The sequence below is a fragment of the Trachemys scripta genome, chromosome 1, assembly GCF_013100865.1.
Source record: "Trachemys scripta elegans isolate TJP31775 chromosome 1, CAS_Tse_1.0, whole genome shotgun sequence".
Classification (NCBI taxonomy): Eukaryota; Metazoa; Chordata; order Testudines; family Emydidae; genus Trachemys; species Trachemys scripta.
In genome coordinates, this window is record NC_048298.1 from 289,823,734 (window position 1) to 289,840,348 (window position 16,615).

General features: G+C 44.1%; 1 protein-coding gene across 5 annotated transcripts in view; it reads left to right on the forward strand.

Annotated features, from left to right (window-relative positions):
- The window catches only part of FNDC3A (fibronectin type III domain containing 3A), a 189,667-nt gene that overhangs the window by 163,597 nt on the left and 9,455 nt on the right, over positions 1–16,615 (forward strand). For all 5 annotated transcript variants that reach the window (XM_034758505.1, XM_034758502.1, XM_034758503.1 and 2 more), the window contains 3 exons: positions 706–819; positions 5,320–5,469; positions 14,255–14,538. In XM_034758505.1, coding sequence (XP_034614396.1) covers positions 706–819; positions 5,320–5,469; positions 14,255–14,538 — 548 coding nt within the window. The remainder of the gene's footprint in view (positions 1–705; positions 820–5,319; positions 5,470–14,254; positions 14,539–16,615) is intronic.

The following is a 16,615-nucleotide window of genomic DNA, read 5'->3' on the forward strand; positions in this document are numbered from 1 at the left end:
ATTTTATTAAATAGCCAATACCCTAATTTAAAAGTAAAACGAGTGGGCATCTCAGTTCAGTTAAGTATCAGAGGGGTAGCCATGTTAGTCTGGATCTGTAAAAAGCAACAAACAGTCCTGTGGCACCTTATAAACTAACAGACGTATTGACCCACGAAAGCTTATGCTCCAATACGTCTGTTAGTCTATAAGGTGCCACAGGACTCTTTGTTTCAGTTCAGTTAATGAACAGGAGTCACAGAAACCTTTATTACGATTGTCACTAGTTGTCAATGTTGGCAGAGAAGCTGAATGCTGAATTACTTTCTAACATCCAGAGGAAGAATTATAGTTGTAACCTATTATTTGGATTCTTCTGTTTCATTTAGATTTAAATAAATACACCGTTGTACAGTATTCTCTGTTACAGGTTAGCTGTCATATGTAACCTGGCAACTGTGACTTACAGAGTCATGTGCTCTTCTGAGTTAGTGTAAATTGTCATGTTTATTCTCACTACATCTCCAAAAGAGGAAGAATAATATAGTAGTTCTGAAGAATGCTCAAACATTGAAATGAACCCTGAAGTCATGACAAGTCATCTTGCAAATTACAGTCACACAATATTTGATGCTGACTGTCAAACACTAATAGTATATACAGCTACTGTGGGCAAAACTTCTATTTAAAAACATGGTAATAATTATGTCAACCTATTTTTAATAGTTTGGACCCTATTCAGAGAAATGTGAAATTACTACAGCCCCTGGACCACCGGATCAGTGCAAACCCCCTCAAGTGACATGTAGATCGGCAACATGTGCACAGGTGTATTGGGAGGTAGGAATATTTTAGGCTTATTTTATGTCTTACGATAGTTACCTTTTATATTCTTTTGTCAATTTTAAAAAGCCTAAACTGTAGCTAAGACAACATTTTAAAAAAACCAAAACAGAAACAAGCTGCATGATTATGGGTTATCTTTACATTGAAACTTAAACATAAAATTTGAAAGTCCTCAAAGCATCATTTGCCATTTCCTTTATACAATATTTGTAGCTAAATGATCTACACATATTCAAACTTCGACACACAATATCCTCTTGTTCCTTTGTTTTTATTACGGGTTTTTCCAATAGTGCTACACTGTGAGTATGAATTTGATGCAGATTCTTTTTAATTTTTTTAAGACCATTTGTTTCTTCCTTTGCAGAAACCCAGATAGCCACACAATACAAATGATGGCTTTACATTCACCACTTTTCTAAGCTGATTTTTACTTCATATCATCACATCAGTAATAATGTAGCAAAGGGTCTATCTGTTAACCTCCCAGTTTTCAGGTGTGTGATTTTTAGTAAGCAAAATAAATCTCATCAAGACTAAATCTGAAAAAGATTGTCACTGAAGGGTGGGGAAGAACTCTTAACTTTTAAAAAATTTGCTTACTATGGGATGGGGATTTAGCATTGTAGATGCATGCAAAAAGGCTGAAGACTTTTCAGATGCATTTTTGCATCTATAAAATGTTCACTTTTAAAAAGAAAAAAAAATGAAATACTTTTGCACAAGCCCAAATGGAAAGTTTATATTATGTAACGTGGTCTCAGTGAGCATAAATAACAAACAAATTAAGTGTTGGATGGAATCCCACATTACAGGAGAAAGCTGGTAGAAACCTTTATATTTAGGCTGCCTAACACTTTTCATGAAGAAGAGTCTTGAAACTTTTTTTAAAAAGAATCTCTAATACTTTCATTGTTTGCAACAGGACTTTAAAATTCAGCAGGACGAAAGTCTTGGGGCCAGAGAATCACCATTCTTTTCTGTCATTTGCATTGTCAGCAAAATTTTGGCAGCATATCAAAATAATAACTGCATAAGAACATTGTAATCTAAGATGCCCACACTGCACTGGGAACAATGCAGCAGCAGCATGTTGCCCTGTGGACTCAGGGAGCAGGCATCCTCCTCCAGAGAGGGTACCCCCCGTCTCTGACAATCTTTGCTGGACCTAGGGCATGGCCCCAGTGGCTTATGTCCCCTCTGGGGGTACCACATGTCATGGGAGAGGAGGGGAGGAAAGAGCCAGACTGACCATCCCTGAACCCAGCATGTGGCCTCTTTCCTACTTCCACACCTCCAGGGATAATGGCCTTCTATTGCATCCTAGCATACTAAAGGAGTTAGCGGATGTGATTGCAGAGCCATGGGCCATTATCTTTCAAAACTGATGGCAATTGGGTGAAGTCCCAGATGACTGGAAAAAGGCTAATGTAGTGTCCATCTTTAAAAAAGGGAAGAAGAAGGATCCGGGGAACTACAGGCCAGTCAGCCTCCCCTCAGTCCCTGGAAAAATCATGGAGCGGGTCCTCAAGGAATCAATTTTGAAGCGCTTAGAGGAGAGGAAAGTGATCAGGAACAGTCAGCATGGATTCGCCAAGGGGAAGTCATGCCTGACTAACCTAATTGACTTTTATGATGAGATAACTGGATCTGTGGATGAGGGGAAAGCAGTGAATGTGTTATTCCTTGACTTTAGCAAAGCTTTTGACACGGTCTCCCACAGTATTCTTGCCAGCAAGTTAAAGAAATATGGGCTGGATGAATGGACTATAAGGTGGATAGAAAGCTGGCTAGATCATCAGGCTCAACGGGTAGTGATCAATGGCTCCATGTCTAGTTAGCAGCCGGTATCAAGCGGAGTGCCCCAAAGGTCGGTCCTGGGGCCGGTTTTGTTCAATATCTTCATTAATGATCTGGAGGATGGCGTGGATTGCACCCTCAGCAAGTTTGCAGATGACACTAAACTGGGAGGAGTGGTAGATACGCTGGAAGGTAGGGATAGGATAAAGAGGGACCTCGACAAATTAGAGGATTGGGCCAAAAGAAATATGAGGAGGTTCAACAAGGACAAGTGCAGAGTCCTGCACTTAGAACGGAAGAATCCCATACACTGCTACAGACTGGGGACCGAGTGGCTAGGCAGAAGTTCTGCAGAAAAGGATATAGGGGTTACAGTGGATGAGAAGCTGGATATGAGTCAACAGTGTGCCCTTGTTCCCAGGAAGGCTAACGGCATTTTGGGCTGTATAAGTAGGAGCATTGCCAGCAGATCGAGGGACGTAATCATTCCCCTCTATTCAGCATTGGTGAGGCCTCATCTGGAGTCCTGTATCCAGTTTTGGGCCCCACACTACAAGAAGGATGTGAAAAAATTGGAAAGAGTCCAGAGGAGGGCAACAAAAATGATTAGGGGGCTGGAGCACATGACTTATGAGGAGAGGCTGAGGGAACTGGGATTGTTTAGTCTGCAGAAAAGAAGAATGAGGGGGATTTGATAGCTGCTTTCAACTACCTGAAAGGGGGTTCCAAAGAGGATGGATCTAGACTGTTCTCAGTGGTAGCAGATGACAGAACAAGGAGCAATGGTCTCAAGTTGCAGTGGGGGAGGTTTAGGTTGGATATTAGGAAAAACTTTTTCACTGGGAAAGTGGTGAAGCACTCAGATGGGTTACCTAGGGAGGTGGTGGAATCTCCTTCCTTAGAGGTTTTTAAGGTCAGGCTTGACAAAGCCCTGGCTAGGATGATTTAGTTGGGGATTGGTTCTGCTTTGAGCAGGGGGTTGGACTAGATGATCTCCTGAGGTCCCTTCCAACCTTGATATTCTATGATTCTGCTAACAGCTAATGTCATTAATTCTTCTTCAAGTGCTTGCTCATGTCAATTCCATTCTAGGTGTGCACGTCCTTGGGTGCGATCGTCAGAGATTTTTGCCTTAGCGGTATCCATAGAGTAGGAAGTGGTGCCCCCTTGAGTGTCGCACTCATGCGCCTGTATATCAGGCGCCACTGGCCCTACGCCCTCTCAGTTCCTTCTTACCGCTGTGAATGCCTCACAGGAGAACTCTGTTCTATCCCTGCTTCTGCCCAGTCTTCCTATATGATTTCAAACAAGTCATTTAAACCAACATTTTAATTGTGTGTTCCTCATTTACTGGTGCCCAACTTAAGATACCTGCAAACTGAGACACAGAAGTGCTGAGCGTTCACAAATGCAACCAATGCTATTGGGAGTTGTGGATGCTCAGCCCCTCTAGCAGTAAGGTAATTTGGTATGCAGGACTGTGCATAGCACTGGGAATCAGGAGGTCCTGAGTTTTAATCCTGGCCCTGCCACTGAATCACTGTGTGGCCTCAGCCACGTCTCTTTGCCTTGATTTCCCCATTTATAAAATGGGAAAAATAATTCTGTCATCTTGTAGTGGAGATAAATTAATTAATGTCTGTGCAACACAGATACAATTATAAGTACCATGATCAAAAATACCATGAGAAAAATAATTCTGTTGCTCATAGGCTTTGAACACTGTGGAGTAAGTAAGGCATGGAGCCACCAATTGAAAAATGAGAATAAAAATATTTTTGGACAGCCGCCTCATTCCTTGATTGTCCATTCTGTGGCCTGAACGAGGCAGGGGTCCTCTGGAAACAGTAGTATATAATTATATATTTAAATACTGTATCGTGATGCATAGACACAAGGGAGCAGAATTAAAATGTACATAGCCAACCTAGTTTCTGGTGCATCCTAACTTTCTAATGTTTGACTTTGCAACCTAAATGTGTTTTAACAATTTTAATGTCATCTATAAATAGTCCAGAATATGCCACAATTTATTGTAAATTACAGAAGAGAAAGATTTCTGCCAATCATAGCACAGGACATCAAACACTATTCTCTCAAATGTTGTTTATGTTCAATCACATTCCTTTTTCATATAGTCCACTTCTTAAACTAATGATTCTTTTTTTAAAAAACTGCCCTGGAGCAATGATTCATAATAGCATATCCTCAGTGAGAAGCAGTATCTTAGACTGGTAAGTCCTCCATGAAAGAAGAGAATAATTTTTATTTCATTATTTGTAATCTAGTTCTTTAAGAGAAATCACTTTGAAGTATATCCACATTTAATAGATTTTATGATTATCACTTAGTGTCACTTCAGTATTTAAGCAACTGAAAAAGCAGTTACTGCTCCACATATAATACTCTGCCACCATTAGTGGCATTATCCATTAGTATTTTAATGTGCTCAAGACCAATAAAATAATGCAGTGTTTTGCTTGTACTGTAATAAATTGGAGATTGCTGAAGCTACCATAGGGTGACTTTCCTGTGGAAATGCAGTTTCTACAGCTTTCTGGCCTACTTTTGTGGCTTAAAATGCTACATTCATTATCTTACTGTTTTATAGAGAAAGTAGTCAAGATTTGGTGAGTTTGGTCTGATTTTCAGACAATGAATTTAAGTCCTAATTATTTTCTGTTAACTTTAAAGGTCCCAGTAAATAATGGAGCTGACATCACAGAATACCGTTTGGAGTGGGGCAGTGTGGAAGGATGCATGCAGATCTGTTACTGTGGGAGTGGACTCAATTATGAAATGAAAGGACTTTTGCCTGCAACTATATATTACTGCAGGGTTCAGGTAAAGAGGAAGACTTACTGTTGGTATCCTGCTATTCACAGATCTCTGTGTTTCCATGAATATTTATTTTACTTTCTCAGGGAAGGAGAACATCAAGGTGGAACAGAGAGAAACGGTCCCTCTCTCCAGATGATGTCATGGTATCCTCTCGCACTGAGGATACCTCTCTAGGGAAGGGAATCCCAGTTATTAGGAAGAGACAAGTAATAGTAATGGGGGATTCAATCATTAGAAATATAGAGATGGGTTTGTGATGGTGAATTGCCTGCCAGGTGTGAATGTTGCAGATCTCTCAAGACATCTAGACAGATTTATGTGCAGTGCTGAGGAGAGCCAGTGATCGTGGTACATGTAGGTACCAATGACATAGGGAAAGGTAGCAAAGAGGTCCTGGCGCCGACAGCCCAGGAGACGGCACCGTTGACTTCGGCCCCACAGGGGGATCCGTTGAGTCTGGTACCTCTGGTCTCTCCTGATCAAGAATGCCGGGTGGAGGACATAGAACTTCCATCTAACCGGGATACCTTTGAGGCCGCTTGGAACTTAATTACCACGACAGCTTCTTGGTCCCTAGCCAGTCGGGATAAGGTCCCCGGTGCCGCAGCGCGGGTATCTTCTAGAGGCAAGCTGTCGATGATGAGGAGATCACCATCCCCCAGGCTTCGCTCTCCATGCCACCACTCCCTACGACGGTCCCCATCTCAGTCTTCGAGGCACCGATCACCGCTGACAACACGGCACCTGTCCCCTGCACCGGACGGACGACACCGCTCTCAGTCGCAGTGCTGCTCTACATTCCAGCACCGCTTTCCATCCTGGCACCGCTCATCACGGCACCATTCCCCATCTCCCCATCGCAGCACCGCTCCCCAGCACCGTACTCACGGCATCAATCCCCGGCACCGCTCCGCTCAGCACCGCTGTGGCCTTCGCACTCCAGGTCCACATTGTCGGAGGCAGAGTCCCACTATTCGCGGCACAGCTGGCGCAGGCTGGGTCGTCACAAGCAGGACATGAGTGCAGTGCCATAGCATGTGCAGTGGCAGGGGCCCTTTTGGACTCTGTGGGCCTACCACCAGACCCAGGGCACTCATTCCAGGGGCCCTCACTCAATGGTATCAGAACCACGAATGCCCCCGGCAGCCGCGGGTTGTCTCACCCCTTGAGGCTCCGAGACTACATCGGTGCGGGCCACACAGCCACCTCCCAATCCCGTGCCCACCACCAGCACCGAACCTGCAGTCATTGCAGAGGAGCCTGTCACCAAACAGGACATCTCCAGGGCTCCAGATGGCCAGGAGGGCCCTTTGTCCCCCTGGCATCGTCTTCGCCCTCCCCGGAAAAAGCAGTAGTGGGGTCTTCCTCCTCTGGGCCGCCCCCAATCAACAGTCAGGCACACCGGGACCTGCTGTGCAGAGTGGCTCACAACATGGGGCTGCAAGCCAAGGAGGTTGTCGAGCCAGAGGACCTGAGGGTGGACATTCTGGCTCTGGAGGGCCCATCGAGGGTGGCTTTGCCCCTCATTAAAACGATTCAGGCTAACACCAAAACCCTGCCTCCATTCCCCCGACTGCAAAGGGAGTGGAAAGAAAGTACTTCGTCCCCTCTAAGGGGTACAAGTACTTGTATACACACCCGCAGCCCTGCTCGTTGATGGTGGCTGCGGTAAACGAGCATGAAAGGCAGGGGCAGCAGGGTCCAAATCCAAAGTCTAAGGATTCTAAAAAGCTGGACCTATTCGGCCGGAAGGTCTACTGGACCGGGGGGCTCCAGCTCAGGATTGCCAACCAGCAGGCAATCCTGAGTAGGCACAACTTTAACTCCTGGAGCTGCATGTTAAAGTTCAAGGAGTTACTACCCAGGGAGTCCATGGAAGAGTTTGGGGCCATAATGAACGAGGGCAAGGCAGCGGCATGGACCTTGTTGCAAGCCTCACTGGATGCTGCAGACATGAGAAGTAGCTCATGGTGGCTGGGCTTCCCCCGGAAGTGCAACAAACTCTGCAGGACTTGCCATTTGATGGCATGGGCCTCTTTGTGGAGCAAACAGACTCCAGGCTTCACAGCCTAAAAGATTCTCAGGCAATGATGAAATCGCTGGGCATGCATACACCAGCCACCCAGCGCAAACATTTTAAGCCCCAACCCCAGCAGCGTTTCTACCCTCCCCAGCCTAGGCAGGACTTCTCGAGGAAGCGTGGCAAGAATGGCAGGTGCAAGCCTTCCCAGCCCCCGCCTAGCCTAGGCCAAGGCCAGGCGCAGTCTTCATCAGGCGCTAAACAGGCCTTATGAAGGTGCGCCCGAGGACAGCATACCAGTCAGTGGACCAGATCCTCATCCCTTTTTCCTGAACCATCTGTCCCACTTTTACCGTGCTTGGTCACAAATAACATCAGACCGCTGGGTCCTTCATATGGTAAAAGTGGGATATTCTCTCCAGTTCTGCTCTTCTCCTCCCTCCCAGACCCATCCTCAACCTGCGAGGCCTCAACAGCTTCATAAAAAAGCTGAAGTTTCGCATAGTCTCCCTAAGTTCGATCATCACCTCTCCTGATCCAGGAGACTGGTACGCTGCCCTCGACCTCAAGGATGCGTACTTCCACATCTCGATACATCCTGCTCACAGACATTTCCTCATGTTTGTGGTCTACAACAACCGTTACCAATTCACGGTCCTCCCTTTCGGCTTATCCACAGCCCCACGAGTCTTCACCAAGTGCATGTCGGTCATGGCCATTTTCCTACGTCAGAGGCAAGTGCAGATATATCCATACCTCAATGACTGGCTGCTCAGTGGAGATTTCAGGGATCAAGTGGAGGCTCAGGTCCACTTTGTGAGATCCACCTTCGACAGGTTGGGTTTCCTCCTCAACGAACACAAATCGACCCTATCACCAACTCAAAGAATAGAGTTTATTGGCTCAGTGTTGGACTCGGGCCGGGCCACGGCGTCACTGCCAGAGGCCCATTTCCAAGCAATGACGGACATCATTCAAAGCCTCAGACGGCACCCTGTGACCACAGCAAGGGGTTGCTTGAGGCTCCTCGGCCACATGGCAGCATGTACTTATATGGTACAGCACGCCAGGCTGAGGCTCAGGCCTCTACAAGCTTGGTTAGCATCGGCCTACTGTCCAGGGCGAGACTGCCTAGACACAGTGGTCACTCTTCTGGTGCAGGTCCTCAAGTCCCTCTGCTAGTGGCTCAACCCGCAGGAAGTGTACGAGGGAATCCCCTTCGACAGACCCCAGTCCTCTCTGTCTCTTGTAACAGATGCATCAGCGCTGGGATGGGGCGCTCACCTGGGAGAACTACAGACGCAAGGCCTCTGGTCGCAGGATGAGCTCTCACGCCATATCAACATCAAGGAGTTGAGGGTAGTCCGATGAGCATCCCAAAGCTTCCAAGTCCAATTGCAAGGGAAGTGTGTGGGAGTCATGACAGACAACACAACTGCGATGTTTTATACAAACAAGGAGGGTGGGACTCGTTCTTCTCCCCTACGTTGGGAAGCCCTCAAGCTGTGGGTCTTCTGCATAGCCCCCTCTATTCACCTGGAAGAATCTTACCTCCCAGGGTCCCAGAATGAGTTGGTGGACTACCTCAGCAGATCCTTCCACAACCATGAGTGGTCCATCCGCCTGGACGTAATACACAGCGTTTTCCAAAGGTGGGGAATTTCCCAGATCGACCTGTTTGCCACACGGGACAACAGAAAGTGCCTGTGATTCTGTTCCTTCCAGAATCACAGTCCGGGCTCACTCGCAGATGCATTTCTCCTCTCCTGGATGGACCATCTGTGTTCCCACTCATCCACGAGGTTCTGCTCAAGATTCACTGAGACAAGGCAGCGGTCATACTGGTGGCAATGACTTGGCCTCGTCAGCACTGGTACACCACGCTCCTGGAGCTGTCGGTGGACATTCCAATCGCACTGCCCCCATCCCGGACCTGATCACCCAATACTATGGTCGCCTTCAGCACCCAGACCTCCAGTCCCTTCACCTCATGGCTTGGAAGCTCCATGGCTAACCCCATGGAGCTCAGGTGCTCAGAGCCTGTTAGGGAGATCTTACTTGGTAGCAGGAAACCCTCCAGCAGGGCCACCTACCTGGCCAAGTGGAAAAGGTTTGCAATCTGGTGCTCTCAGAGCCGCGTACCTCCGATGCAGTTGCACATACCGCTTATCCTGGACTATCTACTGCACTTGAAACAGCAAAGCCTGGTGGCACCATCCATCAAGGTACACCTAGCAGCCATCTTGGCCGCCCACCCGGGAGTGACTGGGTGTTCCGTCTTCGCCAGTCGCGTAGTTGGCCATTTCCTAAAGGGGCTGGACAGACTGTACCCACGGGTTAGACAGCCAATCCTGGCATGGGACCTGAAGCTGGTCCTCTGCAGACTAACGGGGCCACCATTTGTACCCCTGGTGACTTGCTCACTCCTCTACCTGTCACTGAAGGTGGCCTTCCTTGTCACCATTACTTTGGTAAGGAGGGTATAGGAGCTACAAGTCCTCACCTCCGACCCTCCTTACATGGTTTTCTATAAGGACAAGGTGCAGCTCAGGCCTCACCCAGCCTTTCTCCCAAAGGTTGTGTCCTAATTCCACTCCACCCAGGACATTTTTCTACCTGTTTTTTACCCTAAGCCTCACACGGATAGCCAAGAACAAAGGTTTCACTCTCTGGACATTAGGTGAGCGCTGGCCTTTTACATTGAACGCACAAAGCTGTTTCGTAAGTTAAACCAGCTGTTCGTGGCAGTGGCAGACCGGGTGAAAGGACTCCTGGTCTCATCGCAGAGGATCTCATCATGGATCACGTCCTGTATCCAGGCATGCTATGAGTTAGCCAAAATTCCAGCCTCTGCACTAACAACACATTCCAAGAGAGTGCAGACCTCCTCGGCGGCGTTCCTGGCCCAGGTTCCAGTCCAGGAGATCTGCAGGGCAGCGACATGGTCCTCGGTTCACACTTTCACCTCTCATTGTTCAATTACCTAGCATGCCAGAGACGATACAGCATTTAGCAGAGCAGTGCTCCAGTCAGCAATTCCATAACTCCAACCCCACCTCCTAGGGAAGGCTTGGGAATCACCTAATTGGAATCGATATGAGCAAGCACTCGAAGAAGAAGAAATGGGTACTCACCTTCTCATAACTGTTGTTCTTCGAGATATGTTTCTCATATCCACCTGCCTTCCCCTTTGTCAGAGTACTGGCAAGAAGCAACTGAGGAGGAGCCGGGTCGGCAGGGTCCTATATTCACCGCCATGGAGGTGCCACTCCAGGGGGCTCCACAGCCAACCCAACGGGTGTTGCTAGCGGAAAAACCTTCCAATGACTGTGCACGTGGAATCGATATGAGCAACACATCTCGAAGAACAACAGTTATGAGAAGGTGAGTAACCATTTTTCTCAATGCGTGGATGAGACAATAGTGTAGGGAGAGAGGTTTCGATTTATTAAGAACTGGGGAACCTTTGGGGAAATGAGGAGCCTATACAGGAAGGATGGGCTCCACCTAAACCAAAACAGAATCAGATTCCTAGCATGTAAAATTTAAGGTGGTAGAGGAGTTTTTAAACTAAGGTCTGGGGGGAAAGCTATCAGGTGCGGAGGAGCACATGGTTTGGACAGAGACATCCCTTAGGGAAAGATCTATTAATGGGAATTCTCTATATCCTATTATTGAAGATAGGATAGACGTTAATAAAGTACAGGTAGGAGATGACGAGAAACAGTCAAATGAAAGAGTCCCATTCAATTACATCACATAATGTCAGACAGCTAAAAAGTGACAAATTGTATAAGTGCTTGTATACAGATGTTAGAAGTCTAAATACTAAGATGGTGAACTTTGCGCCTCATATTAAATGAGGATATTGATACAATAGGCAATACAGAAACTTGATAGAATGATGATAAGCAATGGGACATGGTAATATCATGGACAAAATATATAGGAATGACAGAGTAGGTCGTGCTGGTGGGAGAGTGGCACTGTATGTGAAAGAAAGAATAGAGTCAAATATTATAAAAATCTTAAATGAATCAAACTGTGCCATAGAATCTCTATGAATAGAAATTCCATGCTTGAATAATAAGAATAAAGCAGTAGGGATCTACCACCAACCACCTGACTAGGAAATGCTCCAGGAGATTAGAGAAGCAATACAAATAGAAAACTAAATAATAATGGGGGATTTTAGCTATCCCTATATTGACTGGGTACATGTCATCTCAGGATGGGATGCATAGATAAAGTTTCTTGACTCCATAAATGACTGCTAGCTAGTCCTAGAACCCACAAGAAGAGAGACAATTCTTGATTTGTCCTAAATGGAGCACAGGATCTGGTCCAAGAGAAAAATATATAGCTGAACTGCTTGATAATAGCAACCATAATATAATGAAATTTAACATCCTTGGGTGGGAGGGGAACACCAAAGAAGCCTGCCACAGTAGCATTTAACTGCAGAAAGGGCAACTACACAAAAATGAAGACTCTAGTTAAATGGAAATTTAAAGGTACAGTCACAAAACTCAAATGCCTGCAAGCTGCATGGAAACTTTTTAAAAACACCATAATAGAGGCTCAAATTAAATGTATACCCCAAATTAAAAAACACAATAAGAGGACCAAAAAGTGCCACAACAAACAATAAAGTAAAAGAAGTGGTTAAAGGCAAAAAGCCTTCCTTTAAAAATTGGAAGTTAAATCCTACTTAGGAAAATAGAAAGGAGCATGAATTCTGGCAAGTCAAGTGTAAAAGTATAATTAGGTAGGCCAAAAAGAATTTGAAGAGCAACTAGCCAACAACTCGGAAACTAACAGCAAAGAGTTTTTTAAGTACATCAGAAGCAGGAAGCCTGCCAAACAATCAGTGGGGCCACTGGATAAAGGACATGCTAAAGGAACACTTAAGGAAGATAAGGCCATTGCGAAGAAGTGAAATGAATTCTTTGTATTGGTCTTCCCTGCAGAGGATGTGAGGGAGACTCCCACACCTGAGCCAATCTTTTTAGGTGACAGATCTGAGGAACTATTCCAGATCGAGGTGTCAATAGAGGAGATTTTGGAACAAATTGATAAATTAAATAATAATATGCCACCTACCAGATGGGATTCACCCATGAGTTCTGAAGGAACTCAAATATGAAATTGCATAACTACTGACTCTGGTATGAAACCTATCATTTAAATCAGTTTCTGTACCAGATGACTGGAAAATAGCTAATGTGACACCAATTTTTTAAAAAGGCTCAAGAGGCGATCCTGGCAATTATAGACTGGTAAGCCTAACTTCAGTACCAGGCAAATTGGTTGAAACTATAGTGAAGAACAAAATTATCAGACACATAGATGAACACCATTTGTTGGGGAAAAGTCAACATGGCTTTTGTAAAGGGAAATCGTGCCTCACCAATCTATTAGAATTCTTTGAGGGGATCAACAAACATGTGGACAAGGGTGATCCAGTGGATATAGTGTACTTGGACTTTCAGAAAGCTTTTGACAAGATCCCTCACAGAAGGCTATTAAGCAAAGTAAGCAGTCATGGAATAAAAGGGACCTCCTCTCATGGATAAGTAACTTGTTAAAAAATAGGAAACGATGGGTAGAAATAAATGGTCAATTTTCACAATGGATAGGGATAAATAGTGGTGTCCCCCAGGGATCTGTACTGGGATCAGTGCTGGTCAACGTATTCATACATGATCTGTAAAAAGGGGTTAACAGTGAGGTGGCAAATTTGCAGGCGATGCGAAATTACTCAAGATAGTTAAGTTCAAATCAGACTGCAAAGAGTTATAAAGCGATCTCACAAAACTGGGGGACAGAGTGAGCAACAAAATGGCACATGAAATTCTATGTTGACAAATGCAAAATAATGCACATTGGAAAACATAATCCCAGCTATACATACAATATGATAGAGTCTAAATTAGCTCTTACCACTCAAGAAGGAGATCTTAGAATCATTGTGGATAGTTCTCTGAAAACATTCACTCAGTCTGCAGTGGTAGTGAAAAAAGCCAATAGAATATTAGGAACCATTAGGAAAGGGATAGATAATAAGACAGAAAATATCATAATGCCACTGTATGAATCCATGGTATGCCCAGTCCTTGAATACTGCATGCAGTTCTGGTCGCCCCATCTCAAAAAAGATATATTAGAATTCAAAAAGGTACAGAGAAGGACAACAAAAATGATTAAGAATAGGGAACAGTATGAGGAGAGATTAAAAAGACTAGGACTTTTCAGGTTGGAAAAGAGATGACTAAGAGGGGATATGGTAGAGGTCTATAAAATAGTGACTGGTGTGGAGAAAGTGAATAAGGAAATATTATTTACTCCTTCACACAAGAAACCAGGGGTCACCCAGTGAAATTAATAGGCAGCAGGTTTAAAACGGACATAAGGAAGTACTTCTTCACACAGCACATAGTCAATCTGTGGAACTCATTGCCCGGGGACATTGTGAAAGCCAGAACTGTAACAGGGTTAAAAGAGAATTAGATAAATTCTTTGAGGATATGTCCATCAATGGCTATTAGCCAAGGCGGTCAGGGATGCAATCTCATGGTCTGAGTGTCCCTAGCCTCTGATTGCCAAAAGCTGGGAATGGACAACAGGATGGATCACTTGATGGTTACCTGTTCTGTTTATTCCTTCTGAAGCACCTGGCATTGGCTACTGTGGGAAGACAGTATATTGAGTTGATGGACCATTGATCTGACCCAGTATCACCATTCTTATGTTGCTTTGCATTTGCAGGCCGTGAATGTTGCAGGCGCAGGACCTTTCAGTGAAGTAGTTGTATGCATGACACCAGCCTCTGTACCTGCAGTTGTGACCTGTCTTCAGGGAAGAAGTGAAGATGAAGTGGAGAGTCCACACTATTCACCTTCCACATGCCTTGCCATAAGCTGGGAAAAGCCCTGTGACCATGGTTCTGAAATCCTTGGCTACAGCATAGACTATGGAGAAAAGCAGCCTGTAACTGTTGGGAAGGTTTCAAGCTATTTCATAGACAATTTGCAGCCAGACACAACATACAGGTATGCTGTGCAAAGTGGTGTGCCTTCCTTAGCATTTTACATAGAAGGAAAATAATCTATTGTCTTTGTTCCCACATTGCTTCAAATCACTACCACCCTATCAAAGTATTAGCATGTAGCTATGGTCAGAAAAGAGACTATGTAATGAACTCAACAGATCTGGTCACTGTGGACATTTAGTTGTATCTACCAAGTTTTTGCTCCTGTTAGCATGGCAGAACCAATACATTTCTGGAAAAAGAAAACCTAATTCCATTCATGCATCAGCTTCATATTGGTTAACAAAGTTCTGATTGTAAATTCAAATTCAATGAGACTTTGTTGTCATGAAACAAGCTATATGGGTGTTGCCAAAGTATTGAAAAAAGACAGACTCCTAAGGTATCTGTCAAATTAGGTAAGATCTGTCCATGGTAGGACTGTACATCATTTGATCTGCTGTGTCCATTTGTCATTATTTTCCATTTCTGATCCAGTGCCTGGTTGTTACAAAGTGTGATGCAATTTCTGCAGAACCTTTATTGCTGGTGGTGATACATCTAGGCACAAAGAGCATAACTTTGAGATCCCTGGTGGTGTCTACAAAAGTGATGGTTACAGAAAACATCCTTTTCCTTGTAAATCGGTTAAATTTAATATGGCAGTTATTAAAAGACGATGAACACAGAATTCCACTGTGCCACTTCAGTCATTTTTACAGTTGAATAGCATTCTATGCTCATGTTACAAACACAGATCCTCTACATTAAAATATATTGGGTGAAATCTTGACTCCATTGAAGTCAATGGCAAAGCTCGCATTGACTTCACTGGGGCCAGGGTTTCACCCCATGTGTATGATGTTCATTATAGACTGCCAGGGTAACCCTTAATATTTTTTTAGAAATAAAATACTTTTGTGTTACTATTACTTTTAAAACTGTTATATTAGTAATTGAAGAACTACTGCCTGCCACATTATGAGAAATTGTAAAACATATATATTACCGAAGAACTGGAAATTGACATTGCAAAGATATTTTTGCATTTAGACACACAAAAGTACTTTTATATCACAGATTTGATAAACTCTGCCAGCTTCTTGTGAAAATAAACAAAACTCAAATATGTGGTCGCCAGTTCTAGTGTGCTAATAAATTAACATACTCAAAATTAAACTGTTCTATAGTGATAGATATATAAGGAATGAAATATGTGCAGACAAAGGGACCCCAGCATTTTGCAATTGTGAACTTAATTTTTGCAGTTGCTCAAACATTGATTTTTTTCAAAACACACAGACATTAATGTATGATATTTTAATGGAAAACAAGGTGCCTTAGAGTCATGAAGTGTTGGTCTAATCAAGGTACCTTTGAAATCCATAAAGCCTGCAGCTGTGTCCCCCAATTTCTATGCTCTTTAAATCTCAGGGCTATTTTCTGTTTTTGTTTTGTAAAAATAAGGTTCTAATCTTCTTTGTTGAGTCACAGACCTTCAAACTGTAAACCTGTTCCTGAGATTGAAAGTTTGCAACATTGACTTCCTGAAAATCACAGATTATTCCTAGTCCCTACCACAATCACAATGGCCTGCAAAGTTCACAGCTGCTAGACCTCTGATTTATCGTTTTCTTTCCCTCTTTTCTTGTGGACCCCTTGATAATTCATTGTTGGGAGTGACCAACTGTGCCGCTACCAGTGATACCAGCACCACTGCAACATCCCTGCAAGAGAAAAAAATGGTGGCAGCCCAAATATTCCCTTCCATTTTTAATGAATTAGTTCAGTTCTAGGAGGCTCTCAGAACTTCTCTCTGGCCACCCCAACTCTCTTAAGGCTGGTCGTAACATGGATGTTTATTATCAGAGAAAGCTGAATGTTGATCTGTTGCTTATTACTTCAATTATTAGTATAATGAAAATATGCAGTAATTGGAAGGGATTCAGAAGATCATGGCTTTCTATTAATATAATTCCTATAAATATAAGTTCTTGTGCTGAACTAGGATCACTTGATGTCCCAGGACCCAAACATTAGAACTTTTATTTCCTGTCATTATATGATGACCCTTATGTTAATATTCTTTACTTTTAATA